The sequence below is a fragment of the Scyliorhinus torazame genome, chromosome 22, assembly GCF_047496885.1.
Source record: "Scyliorhinus torazame isolate Kashiwa2021f chromosome 22, sScyTor2.1, whole genome shotgun sequence".
Classification (NCBI taxonomy): Eukaryota; Metazoa; Chordata; class Chondrichthyes; order Carcharhiniformes; family Scyliorhinidae; genus Scyliorhinus; species Scyliorhinus torazame.
Window position 1 is genome coordinate 111,147,293 of NC_092728.1, and position 14,841 is coordinate 111,162,133.

Below are 14,841 nucleotides of genomic sequence, written 5' to 3' on the forward strand. Positions count from 1 at the left end.
AGGAAACCGGAGCACCCGGAGGAAACCCACACACACACGGGGAGAACGTGCAGACTCCGCACAGTGACCCAGCGGGGAATCGAACCTGGGACCCTGGTGCTGTGAAGCCACAGTGCTAACCACCATGCTTCCGTGCTGCCCTAAGTGACATGGATTGACGCATCTGTGCACCACAAACCATGGACCCCCATCTTCCCACCATTGCCACGTACAACTTTTAAAGTATTTATTTAACTCTCCTTTGGAAAGTTCCGGTTGAATCTGCTTCCACAGACTGCCCTTTCAGACTGCACCTCCCAGATCACATCAACTCATTGTGTAAAACATGTCTCCGTGCCCCTCTAGTTTGTCAACAATGATAAAGTATGCAATTCCTCAGCTGGAGGCAGTGCCAGTGAATCCATTCTGCCTACAGTACCAGCACTGGAGAGACTGAGCGAGGAACCTGTTCAGCGACATACCTGTGGACTATGCCCTCCGTAGCCCATTCTGTGTGATGAAGGGATGGATATTGTGTGTGGTCCAAGTGGCGAGCTAATAACTGAGAAGGGAGAGCTCAGTCCATTGACTGGAGAGTTCAAAGTGCTTCGAGGTGAATGTAGCTGTCCAGGGGAGCTGATGGTGGGGCTGACCACAGACCCCATCATCTGGGGATGAAGAGAAGGTGCATTCATGTCTGCTCCAGTGGAATCACAGTTCATCGATACACTCACACAGGATGAAGAGTCTGGAAGAAGAAAAAAGTAAAATATTTCAATATTCTGAACTAAAACGTAACATTAGCTTCATTACACAGCTCAACATTCCACAATACGGGAAGGAGTCTGAATAATGGTAGATCGTATCAGTTAATAATAAAAATCTTTATTAGTGTCACAATTAGGCTCTTTTCAGGAGATCTTAGATGGCCACCAACAACACAGCTTCCAATCTCTTCAAATGTGTTTATTCCTCTTTAATCACATTCCGGCGCCTGTTCGGGTACACGGAGGGAGAATTCAGAATGTCCAATTCACCTAACAGCACGTCTTTCGGGACTGTGGGAGGAAACCGGAGCGCCCGGAGGAAACCCACGCAGACACGGGGAGAACGTGCAGACTCCGCACAGACAATGACCCAAGCCGGGAATCGAACCTGGGACCCTGGAGCTGTGAAGCCACAGTGCTAACCACTGTGCTACCGTGCCAGCATATTACTGAATAATGGTAGATCGCACAGTAATATTACTGAATGCTCTCACATCACATCACTGGGTGGTTTGCACAGTGGCAGAGCATTGCCTGCTTTACACAACTCCACAGAAGTCAGATTAGGTCCAAGGAGCATGTTTAACTTTGCACACACCCTGTACCCCCCTGCCCACCCTGTACCCCCCTGCCCACCCTGTACCCCCCCTGCCCACACTGTACCCCCCTGCCCACACTGTACCCCCCCTGCCCACCCTGTACCCCCCTGCCCACCCTGTACCCCCCTGCCCACACTGTACCCCCCTGCCCACCCTGTACCACCCTGTACCCCCCTGCCCACCCTGTACCCCCCTGCCCACCCTGTACCCCCCTGCCCACCCTGTACCCCCTGCCCACACTGTACCCCCTGCCCACACTGTACCCCCCTGCCCACACTGTACCCCCCTGCCCACACTGTACCCCCCTGCCCACACTGTACCCCCCTGTCCACACTGTACCCCCCTGTCCACACTGTACCCCCCTGCCCACACTGTACCCCCCTGCCCACACTGTACCCCCCTGCCCACACTGTACCCCCCTGCCCACACTGTACCCCCCTGTCCACACTGTACCCCCCTGTCCACACTGTGTCAACCCCTCCTCCCCACTCCAGACCAGCCACAAACACCAAACAAACACTCACTCTGATAAAACTATGCAGGTAGATCAAGGTGATTACCTGGCCACTGACCTTTCGCCAATCTTCCACTCTTTTCAAGCTGCTCAATACTCTGGGGGTTATCAAGCTGGAAATCACCCAATCAGGAGTGGCTCCGCTTGGGACCGGACACATTCCCTCCCCCCATATAACACACCTCCAGGGCTGTCCTCTTTCAGGGACAGCTGCAGGGCGGGCCCCGCGCAGACACCTCCCCCAGGACAGGCCCTGCTCCTCCACCCCCCCCCCCCCCCCAACCCCAGGACAGGCCCTGCTCCTCCACGAACCCCCCCCCCCCAACCCCAGGACAGGCCCTGCTCCTCCACGAACCCCCCCCCCCCCCCCCCCCCAAGGACTGGCCCTGATCACGAATACCCCCTCTCCGACCCCCAGGACTGGCCCTGCTCCTCCACCCGCCCCCCCCAACCCCAGAACAGGCCCTGCTCCTCCACGAACCCCCCCCCCCCAAGGACTGGCCCTGATCACGAATACCCCCTCTCCGACCCCCAGGACAGGCCCTGCTCCTCCACGAACCCCCCCCCCCCCCCCCCCCCACAAGGACTGGCCCTGATCACGAATACCCCCTCTCCAACCCCCAGGACTGGCCCTGCTCAGGATCACCCCCACCCCAACGGGGACACGGCGACACGGGGACACGGCGGCACGGGGACACGGCGGCACGGCGGAACGGGGACACGGCGGCACGGGGACACGGCGGCACGGGGACACGGCGGCACGGGGACACGGCGGCACGGGGACACGGCGGCACGGGGACACGGCGGCACGGCGACACGGGGACACGGCGGCACGGGGACACGGCGGCACGGGGACACGGCGGCACGGGGACACGGCGGCACGGGGACACGGCGGCACGGGGACACGGCGGCACGGGGACACGGCGGCACGGGGACACGGCGGCACGGGGACACGGCGGCACGGGGGCACGGGGACACGGCGGCACGGGGACACGGCGGCACGGGGACACGGGGACACGGCGGCACGGGGACACGGCGGCACGGGGACACGGGGACACGGGGGCACGGGGACACGGGGGCACGGCGGCACGGGGACACGGCGGCACGGGGACACGGCGGCACGGGGACACGGCGGCACGGGGGCACGGCGGCACGGGGGCACGGGGACACGGCGGCACGGGGACACGGCGGCTCGGGGACACGGCGGCACGGGGACACGGCGGCACGGGGACACGGCGGCACGGGGACACGGCGGCACGGGGACACGGCGGCACGGGGACACGGCGGCACGGGGACACGGCGGCACGGGGACACGGCGGCACGGGGACACGGCGGCACGGGGACACGGCGGCACGGGGACACGGCGGCACGGGGACACGGCGACACGGGGGCACGGGGACACGGGGGCACGGGGACACGGCGGCACGGGGACACCGTGACACGGCGGCACGGGGACACGGCGACACGGGGGCACGGGTACACGGCGACACGGGGACACGGCGACACGGGGACACGGCGACACGGGGACACGGCGGCACGGGGACACGGCGGCACGGGGACACGGCGGCACGGCGGCACGGGGACACGGCGACACGGGGGCACGGGGACACGGCGGCACGGGGACACGGCGGCACGGGGACACGGCGGCACGGGGACACCGTGACACGGCGGCACGGGGACACGGCGACACGGGGGCACGGGTACACGGCGACACGGGGACACGGCGACACGGGGACACGGCGACACGGGGACACGGCGGCACGGGGACACGGGGACACGGCGGCACGGGGACACGGCGGCACGGGGACACGGCGGCACGGGGACACGGCGACACGGGGACATGGGGACACGGCGGCACGGGGACACGGCGGCACGGGGACACGGCGGCACGGGGACACGGCGGCACGGGGACACGGCGGCACGGGGACACGGCGGCACGGGGACACGGGGACACGGCGGCACGGGGACACGGCGGCACGGGGACACGGCAACACGCGGCACGGGGACACGGCAGCACGGGGACACGGCGACACGGCGGCACGGGGACACGGCGACACGGCGGCACGGCGACACGGGGACACGGCAGCACGGGGACACGGCGGCACGGCGACACGGGGGCACGGCGGCACGGGGACACGGGGACATGGCGGCACGGGGACACGGCGGCACGGCGACACGGGGACACGGCAGCACGGGGACACGGGGACACGGGGGCACGGGGACACGCAATCAGGAGTGGCTCCGCTTGGGACCGGACACATTCCCTCCCCCCATATAACACACCTCCAGGACTGTCCTCTTTCAGGGACAGCTGCAGGGCGGGCCCCGCGCAGACACCTCCCCCAGGACAGGCCCTGCTCCTCCACCCCCCCCCCCCCCAACCCCAGGACAGGCCCTGCTCCTCCACGAACCCCCCCCCCAACCCCAGGACAGGCCCTGCTCCTCCACGAACCCCCCCCCCCCCCCAAGGACTGGCCCTGATCACGAATACCCCCTCTCCGACCCCCAGGACTGGCCCTGCTCCTCCACCCCCCCCCCCCAACCCCAGAACAGGCCCTGCTCCTCCACGAACCCCCCCCCAAGGACTGGCCCTGATCACGAATACCCCCTCTACGACCCCCAGGACAGGCCCTGCTCCTCCACGAACCCCCCCCCCCCCCCCCACAAGGACTGGCCCTGATCACGAATACCCCCTCTCCAACCCCCAGGACTGGCCCTGCTCAGGATCACCCCCACCCCAACGGGGACACGGCGACACGGGGACACGGCGGCACGGGGACACGGCGGCACGGCGGAACGGGGACACGGCGGCACGGGGACACGGCGGCACGGGGGCACGGGGACACGGCGACACGGGGACACGGCGGCACGGGGACACGGCGGCACGGGGACACGGCGGCACGGGGACACGGCGGCACGGGGACACGGCGGCACGGGGACACGGCGGCACGGGGACACGGCGGCACGGCGGCACGGGGACATGGCGGCACGGGGACACGGGGACACGGGGACACGGCGGCACGGGGACACGGCGGCACGGCGACACGGCGGCACGGGGACACGGGGACATGGCGGCACGGGGACACGGGGACATGGTGGCACGGGGACACGGCGGCACGGGGACACGGCGACACGGGGGCACGGGGACACGGCGGCACGGGGACACGGCGGCACGGGGACACCGTGACACGGCGGCACGGGGACACGGCGACACGGGGGCACGGGTACACGGCGACACGGGGACACGGCGACACGGGGACACGGCGGCACGGGGACACGGCGGCACGGGGACACGGCGGCACGGGGACACGGCGGCACGGGGACACGGCGACACGGGGACATGGGGACACGGCGGCACGGGGACACGGCGGCACGGGGACACGGGGACACGGCGGCACGGGGACACGGCGGCACGGGGACACGGCGGCACGGGGACACGGGGACACGGCGGCACGGGGACACGGGGACACGGCGGCACGGGGACACGGCGGCACGGGGACACGGCGGCACGGGGACACGGGGACACGGGGACACGGGGACACGGGGACACGGCGGCACGGGGACACGGCAGCACGGGGACACGGCGACACGGCGGCACGGGGACACGGCGACACGGCGGCACGGCGACACGGCGGCACGGCGACACGGGGACACGGCAGCACGGGGACACGGCGGCACGGCGACACGGGGACACGGCGGCACGGGGACACGGGGACATGGCGGCACGGGGACACGGCGGCACGGCGACACGGGGACACGGCAGCACGGGGACACGGCGGCACGGGGACACGGGGGCACGGGGACACGGCGGCACGGGGACACGGCGGCACGGCGACACGGCGGCACGGGGACACGGGGACACGGGGACACGGCGGCACGGCGGCACGGCGGCACGGGGACACGGCGGCACGGCGGCACGGGGACACGGCGGCACGGGGACACGGCGGCACGGCGGCACGGGGACACCGCGACACGGGGACACGGCAGCACGGGGACACGGCGGCACGGGGACACGGCGACACGGCGGCACGGGGACACGGCGGCACGGGGACACGGCGACACGCCGGCACGGGGACACGGCGGCACGGGGACACGGCGACACGGGGACACGGGGACACGGCGGCACGGGGACACGGCGGCACGGGGACACGGCGGCACGGGGACACGGCGGCACGGGGACACGGCGGCACGGGGACACGGCGGCACGGGGACACGGGGACATGGCAGCACGGGGACACGGGGACATGGCGGCACGGGGACACGGCGGCACGGGGACACGGGGACATGGCGGCACGGGGACACGGCAGCACGGGGACACGGCGACACGGGGACACGGCGGCACGGGGACACGGCGGCACGGGGACACGGCGGCACGGGGACATGGCGGCACGGGGACACGGGGACATGGCGGCACGGGGACACGGCGGCACGGGGACACGGGGACATGGCGGCACGGGGACACGGCGGCACGGCGACACGGGGACACGGGGACACGGCGGCACGGGGACATGGCGGCACGGGGACACGGGGACATGGCGGCACGGGGACACGGCGGCACGGGGACACGGCGACACGGGGGCACGGGGACACGGCGGCACGGGGGCACGGGGACACGGCGACACGGCGGCACGGGGACACGGCGACACGGCGACACGGGGACACGGCGACACGGGGACACGGGGACACGGTGGCACGGGGACACGGCGGCACGGGGACACGGCGGCACGGGGACACGGCGGCACGGGGACACGGCGACACGGGGACACGGCGGCACGGGGACACGGCGGCACGGGGACACGGGGCACGGCAGCACAGGGGCCAGCAATGTTCCCTCCAGGGACCCAGGTTGCATTCCGGCCTCGAGTGACTGTGCGGAGTCTGCACATCCTCCCCGTGTCTGCGTGGGTTTCCTCCGGGTGCTCCGGTTTCCTCCCACAGTCCAAAGATGTGCGGGTTAGGTGGATTGGCCATGATAAATTGCCCTTAGTGTCTAAAAGTTTGGTGGGGTTATAGGGTTAGGCCAGATGTTGGCCTGGGTAGGATGCTCTTCAGAGGGTTGGTGCTGACTCGATGGGCCGAATGGTCTCATTCTGCACCGTAGGCATTCGAGGAAAAGAAACTTTACTTTTGCCCCAAATGCTTGTGCTCGACACCACTGGAGCGGTCCATTGCAGTCTGGGCCAGCACATCCAATGGGATTTTTCTGCCAATTCTGAAGTATTCAATGTGTCACAGGACAATCTTGTTTAAGGGATTACACTAACCTCCAGCAGAGAGACTGAGAATATCAGATTACAGAATGCAGACAGGCTCCAAACCCGCCCACGCTACCAGCTATCGGCACAGAAACAGGACAGCCAGTGTCGACATAAAGTTGGCTGGACCAGCAGCATCGGGGGGGGGGGGACTGTGAAATCATTCAACTGTGCAACAATATTCCATCCCCACCGACTCTCCGAAAACTGCCCCAGAGCTTGAAGTGAAAAAGCCCATCCCACCTTAATCCTTCCCTGCAGAAAGTAGTAAAACCAGAGGCTTTGTAAAATCAGCCGTCTTCAGCTCTGTACAACACAGCTGACAGGTGTCAAGGTGATTAAAGTGTTTGTGGGAAGCCAACAATTCAGGTTTCAATAAGTTTGATGAATTCTCAACAAGCCTACAGGGATCTCCTCAAAGCTTGCTTTATTCAAGTAAATTCAGCGTCCAGCTGGGAGTGTTCAGCAAAGGAGTGGCAATGGAAACTACAGAACTAATATTTAATAATTGGCCTGGAGGTTCACAGCCAGAATACATGCCAATAAACATCAAAATTGCAAGTGTGGACGGCTGGGAAACTGAGACACGGAGTCGGCCATCAGAAGAATTGAAACATAGAAAATAGGAGCATTCAGGAGCCACTCAGCCTTCGAGCCTGCTCGTCATTCACTATGATCATGGCTAATCATCAAGTTCAATATCCTGATCCTGCTTCCCCCTACTTTAGCCCCAAGACTGTCTGTCATTGTGGAGCAGTTTCACAGTTAACAAGACTGCATTTTATTTCAGAAGGCTCATTCGCATACTGCCCTTCTTTGAGCTCCAACAAGGGTTTCTGGGGGAACTTTTTGAGAGACAGTGCAGTCTTCCACTGTAACTTCTACATCTTCATTTTGTTCTCTTTGTTCTGAAGCCATCTTGCAGTGCAGGCTCCACAGACAACAACGCCTCCTGAACGCTCACGTCACTGCTCATTTCCCCAATCAATCCCCAGTTTAATGCACTAAAGGCAACATAAGACATAGACGCAGAATTAGGCCACTCGGCCCATCGAGTCTGCTCCGCCATTCAATCATGGCTGATATTTTTCTCATCCCCATTCTCCTGCCTTCTCCCATAACCCCTGATCCCCTTATTAATCAAGAACCTATCTATCTCTGTCTTAAAGACACTCAGTGATTTGGCCTCCACAGCCTTCTGCGGCAAAGAGGTCCACAGATTCACCACCCTCTGGCTGAAGAAATTCCTCCTCATCTCTGTTTTAAAGGATCGTCCCTTTAGTCTGAGATGGTGTCCTCTGGTTCTAGTTTTTCCTACAAGTGGAAACATCCTCTCCACGTCCACTCTATCCAGGCCTCGCAGTATCCTGTAAGTTTCAATAAGATCCCCCCTCATCCTTCTAAACACCAACGAGTACAGACCCAGAGTCCTCAACCGTTCCTCATACGACAAGCTCTTCATTCCAGGGATCATTCTTGTGAACCTCCCCTAGACCCTTTCCAAGGCCAGCACATCCTTCCTTAGATACGGGGCCCAAAATTGCTCACAATACTCCAAATGGGGTCTGACCAGAGCCTTACACAGCCTCAGAAGTACATCCCTGCTTTTGTAGTCTAGCCATCGCAGACAAGCCCAAAATTGCATCAACAAAACAACATGTGCTAAATATCACCTAGAATTTGGGAAAAACATCCCAAAATTCTTCACAGGACTGCTATCAAGGCACAAATTGATTCCAAGTCCAAAAGAGAGGGGCAGAGATATTTTGAGCGGGAATGTCAGAATTGAAGTCACGGCCACCAATAGTGGAATGTTTTTAATTGGGGAGTCCCAAGAGGCCAGATTCCGAGGAATACAGAAATCGAGGCGGGTTGTAGGAATGGAGGAGGTAACAGAGATAGGGAGGGAGGGGGTGAGTACGTGGAGATGTGGCAATAGGGAACTGTAAAACCATCTTCCATCTCCTCATTCTCCTATTCCTGTAACCTTCTCCACTATGCCTCCAATTGTGACCACATCTCAATCTCAGATATGAATTGCCTCACTAGTGCACCTTGCTCTGCTTCAGTGTCAATCTTTGGCTGATTGTTCATCCTCTGAAGCATCCTGGGACATTTTACAACCTTAATGGTAGAACATCAGCGTCTGCTCAAGTCAGTGCCTGTATCACATATCTGGTGATAATGAATGCCCGCCCGAAATGTGGGCAAAGCAGTGGATCAAATGACAAGGGCATTCCGTAGATGGGACATGCTCCCACTGGCACTTTCAGTGTCTCCCGAATTTTGTCCCAAAGGCTTTTTTCAGAAGTATGAATGTGTCGATATGGGTGGGTGAAAGCCCGAGAGTAAAGAGGACACTCCTGGAACGGGCCCGTGGGGAAGGGGGACTGGCTCTCCCAAGCTTTGTTAACTATTACTGGGCTGCCAACATATCGATGGTCAGGAAGTGGGTAGTGGGGGAGGGGTCAGTCTGGGAGCGGATGGAGGCAGCTTCCTGCAAAGGTACGAGTCTGGAGGCTTTACTGACGGCGCCCCTGCCGTTCGTGTCGGCTCGGTACTCCACAAGCCCTGTGGTGGTGGCAGCCCTGAGGGTGTGGGGGCAATGGAGGCAGCACACGAGACTGGAGGGGGCGTCAGTGTGGTCACCGATCTGTGACAATCACCGGTTTGTCCCGGGGGGGGCTGGATGGGGGCTTTAAGATATGGCAGCAGGCAGGGATTGAGAGGTTTGGGGATCTATTCATCCAGGAGGACTTCCCGACCTTGGAGACATTAGAGGAGGAGTTTGACTTGCCGGGAGGGAACGGGTTTCGGTATCTTCAAGTGCTGGACTTTGTACGGAGGCAGGTCCCAAGCTTTCCTCGCCTCCCCCTGAGGGGACTACAGGATAAAGTGCTGTCAAAAACAGGGGTTGGAGCTGGGAAGGTTTCGGACATATACAGGGAATTGTTAGAGTGGGAAGGGGCCCCTATCAGAGAGGTGAAGAGGAGTTGGGAAGAGGAGCTAGGAGAGAGCTGGAAACTGAACTGTGGGAAAAAGCCTTGAAAAGGGCAAATGCATTCTCGTCCTGTGCGAGACTCCGCTTGAGTCAGTTCAAGGTAGTCCACAGGGCCCACATAACGGTAGCCCGGATGAGTAGGTTCTTCAAGGAGGTGGAGGACAGATGAGGGCGGTGTGGGGGTAGCCGGCCAACCATGTTCATATGTTTTGGGCATGTCCGAAACTGAGGGGATTCTGGCAGGGATTTGCGGATGTTATGTCGGAAGTCCTGGAAGGGAGGGTAACTCCGAGTCCAGAATTAGCAATATTTGGGGTGTCGGAAGATCAGGGGGCAAAGGGGGGAAGGGAGGCCGATATCCTGGCCTTCTCCTCCCTGGTGGCCCGGAGACGGGTCTTGCTGAAATGGGGGGACGCGGAGCCCCCAAAGTCAGGAGTGTGGGTCAGCGACATGGCAGAGTTTCTCAGTCTGGAGAAAATCAAGTTCGCTCGGAGAGGATCAATACAGGGATTCGCCCGGAGTTGGCGGCCGTTCATCGATTTCTTTAACAAAAATTGAACGTCAGCAGTAACGGGGGAAAGGGAAACGGGGGGGGGGGGGGGGGGGGGGGGGAGGAAAACAGGATGCATGGTAATGTTAAATAAGGACAGGGAATTTAGTCCACGGGTAATTGGGGATAGGGTGGGAGAAGTGGGGGACGTGGTTTATTGTGTGTTGTCATTTTAGGGGGCATTTTGTGCGTCGACCCGCGCGGTTGTTTTAGAAATGTCAACATGTTGAATTGTGAAAATTACAAATGCTTCAATAAATATTTTCTTTAAAAAAAATGAATGCCCACCAACGAGCTGAGAGCTAATGCCAGAGCCAGTGTGGGCACCCGGGAATACCCCGCCCCCTGCCCCAGGGCTCCTGGCCACCAGTTAACTGCCCAAAGTGTGAAGGGGGCAAGAGGCTGTGTCTGCTGCCTCAGTAGGCTCCCTCGTCCTGAGGTCATCAATTTGGCACATTGTGGGCTCGAGTTAATGAGGTCATTAAATTTACAACAAAGAATGAACAGAGAACCAGATTAGGGAAAGCTCCCACGTCACCATCACTGGAAGAGAGAGAATGATGACAAATTATTTGAATGAACATTGCTGTCACTTTGATTACTGTCCGGAAGCAAAGGAAAATGCTAACTTTCTCCAACTACCAGTGGAGAAGGAGGAAATGTTATAATATCTCAAAAAAACATGATCACTTTCTCGGGGAAAATTAAAATGTCAGCAGATGGGGGGGGGGGGTGGGTGATTGTTGGTTTATGGTTGGGTGTGTGAAGATTGGGATGGGGGGGGGAAATGTTTATTATACCATGTTGATGTCATTGTTATTGTTATTATTATAAACATTTTCAAATATCTTAAGAAAAATATTTTTTAACAAACGTGCTGATCTATCAGAATGTTCAGTCATTGCCAACCAATCGACTCTCGATAAAGAAAGACTTGCAAATGTCGAGGTTTCCTGGCTCGAGAATCTCAGTAAGGAAACCTGACTGTACAAACTCTCTTCTCTGGCATTATTCAACAGGCCCAGAGACCCCCCCTCCATCCCCCCCCCCCCCCTCCCATCCCTCCCCGTTCCCCCCACTCCCCCCCCCCATCCCAGATGACCCCACTATGAGCTCGGCTACGATAGTTGTGAGCACTGGGAAGGATGGTGGCACATTACGCAGCACACACCTGCCGTGTTAGTGCAGGGAGCGGGAGAGAGGGGAGAGGTAGTGAGGATAGAGGGGGGAAGGGAGCAGGTAGAGAGGTCTTGGAGTGGGTTGGAACACACCGGCCTCTGACTCAGGGGGTGACTGAGCCACAGCCTGAGAGCTGGGCTGAAATCAGCCTTTAACCCAGGTTTCCCGAGCTATCACACTGTGCTGGGGTTTAGCATTCCTGCAGCTGCTATTGTGGCAGAGATAACAGACAGTGAGCTCGGTGTGAAACGTCCCAGTACAGCGAGTTACAGAGCGGCCCTCCCATCCCCGGTAAACAATCACAGCCCCTGTTTTCTCAGTCTCAGAGGCCAGGGTCGAAAGTTCATACCTCTCGGGTGAAGCAGGCTGGGGTCTCAAGAGTGCCAAAGTCCCGGAGCCCCCACATGATAAAGCAGCTACTGTTCCCTCGGCTACGGCAATCAGAACAGACTCTGACTCCTTTAGTACCTTTCACTGCCACACCATGGCCCAAAGCACTGTACAAAATGCTGCAGTGTAGCCACGACTGTGATAGGAACCCAGACAGCTAATCTGTGCACAGCAAGATCCAAACACAGCAATGTCATCAATGACCACAACTTTTATTTTTGGTTGAGGTCACAGGTGAGAAATCCCAGCTTCGAAACTAAGCCATGGAACTATCTACACTTGCAGGAGGGCAAAGAGGGAGTCACGATGCGGCACTCGCTCAGTACTGACCCTCTGACAGTGCAGCACTCCCTCAGTACTGACCCTCTGACAGTGCGGCACTCCCTCAGTACTGACCCACTGACAGTGCAACACTCCCTCAATACTGACCCTCTGACAGTGCAGCACTCCCTCAGTACTGACCCTCTGACAGTGCAGCACTCCCTCAGTACTGACCCTCTGACAGTGCGGCACTCCCTCAGTACTGACCCTCTGACAGTGCGGCACTCCCTCAGTACTGACCCTCTGACAGTGCGGCACTCCCTCAGTACTGACCCTCTGACAGTGCAGCACTCCCTCAGTACTGACCCTCTGACAGTGAGACACTCCCTCAGTACTGACCCTCTGACAGTGCGGCACTCCCTCAGTACTGACCCTCTGACAGTGCGGCACTCCCTCAGTACTGACCCTCTGACAGTGCGGCACTCCCTCAGTACTGACCCTCTGACAGTGCGGCACTCCCTCAGTACTGACCCTCTGACAGTGCGGCACTCCCTCAGTACTGACCCTCTGACAGTGCGGCACTCCCTCAGTACTGACCCTCTGACAGTGCGGCACTCCCTCAGTACTGACCCTCTGACAGTGCGGCACTCCCTCAGTACTGACCCTCTGACAGTGCAGCACTCCCTCAGGCAGCAAGCAACAAAACCCCACAGAGTAACGCTCAGTGTTCTGCACAAACTAAGGTGCAATTTCAGAAATTAAATGGTATGGGTGGCAAAGAAATAATTAAACAGAGCATTAATTCTCTCCTCTATTTTGTCGAAAGGAATTCATCCCACAAATGTCTGGAGGTAACTGACATTAGCACTGCTTCCACTGCTGCCTTCGCCCAATCTCCGGACACGCACCTCCCAAGTGCAGTCAATGAACTGTCATGTTAGAGTACCTTTAAGAAATGTGTGCTTCTCAGTGATGTCAGAGAGTGGGTGGAGCTGGGCTGTCTCAGCTTTTTACTTTCGTTTGCTGCGGGGTGTTTTATAGTTTCGTTTTCAGTGTTGGAGCTGAAGCCAGACAGAGCAGGTGCACTGTTGATCTCTCTGCCGTGAAAAGACTGTCTCTTGATCATTTGGTGAATTCAGAATTATAAATGTTCTCAGTAATCAATGTAAACCTAATGTGCTTCTGTTAAAAGGTGTTTATTTTGTCTTCTGGATGTTGTTTGGGAAGTTATTAAGGGTTACTTAGTGTTGTATTCTTTGGGGGTTGTATTTGAATTAATAGTTGCTAAGATGTGCACTGTATGTTTTAAAAAGGTTAACTTGAGTTCATGGAATAAACATTGTTTGCTTTAAAAAATACTTTTCCATTTCTGCTGTCCCACACCTGTAGAGTGGGCCGTGTGCTCCCCATACCACAATCTAGTAAAAGTTGTGGGTCAGGTGACCTCCATGATACACTTTGGGGTTCTCGAAACCCTGGCCCATAACAGAACTGAGACGAGGAGCAAAACCTCAGCCGCTTTCCCCAGCTCCATCAGAGGGGAGTTGCTGCCAACTGCTGCCACCCAGAATGGCAGTGGCTATCCCCACAGACACCTCACCTCTGCGTGAGTGGGGCTCAGTCTCACCCAGGTGCAGTTGAGAAAGCAGGTCTCAGCTCAGAATGTCAGTGAGTCGTTCGGGGAGAATCACAATTTGTGATGGTGAATGTACGAATGTTTGTAAAATTCACTCTCAGGACGTCTGCGTTGCTGATGTTTTTGCCCAGCCCTGCTCACCCTGCACCGAGCGTGAGCTGGGCCCAGCCCTGCTCACCCTGCACCGAGTGTGAGCTAGGCCCAGCCCTGCTCACCCTGCACCGAGTGTGTGCTGGGCCCAGCCCGGCTCACCCTGCACCGAGTGTGTGCTGGGCCCAGCCCTGCTCACCCTGCACCGAGTGTGTGCTGGGCCCAGCCCTGCTCACCCTGCACCGAGTGTGCGCTGGGCCCAGCCCAGCTCACCCTGCACCGAGTGTGTGCTGGGCCCAGCCCTGCTCACCCTGCACCGAGTGTGTGTTGGGCCCAGCCCTGCTCACCCTGCACCGAGTGTGTGCTGGGCCCATCCCTGCTCACCCTGCACCGAGTGTGAGCTGGGCCCAGCCCTGCTCACCCTGCACCGAGTGTGAGCTGGGCCCAGCCCTGCTCACCCTGCACCGAGTGTGAGCTAGGCCCAGCCCTGCTCACCCTGCACCGAGTGTGTGCTGGGCCCATCCCTGCTCACCCTGCACCGAGTGTGAGCTGGGCCCAGCCCTGCTCACCCTGCACCGAGAGTGTGCTGGGCCCAGCCCTGCTCACCCTGCACCGTGTGT

The 14,841-nt window shown here is 59.8% G+C and overlaps 1 protein-coding gene across 6 annotated transcripts in view; it reads right to left on the reverse strand.

Moving 5' to 3' along the window:
• The window catches only part of LOC140399363 (retinoic acid receptor RXR-alpha-A), a 348,218-nt gene that overhangs the window by 146,870 nt on the left and 186,507 nt on the right, over window positions 1–14,841 (reverse strand). For 5 of the 6 annotated variants that reach the window (XM_072488939.1, XM_072488940.1, XM_072488936.1 and 2 more), the window contains exon 2: window positions 462–727. In XM_072488939.1, coding sequence (XP_072345040.1) covers window positions 462–701 — 240 coding nt within the window. In that variant the 5' untranslated portion in view covers window positions 702–727. Of the gene's footprint in view, window positions 1–461; window positions 728–12,193; window positions 12,217–14,841 lie in introns of those variants that run through there. The other variant, XM_072488938.1, reaches the window with a different exon arrangement.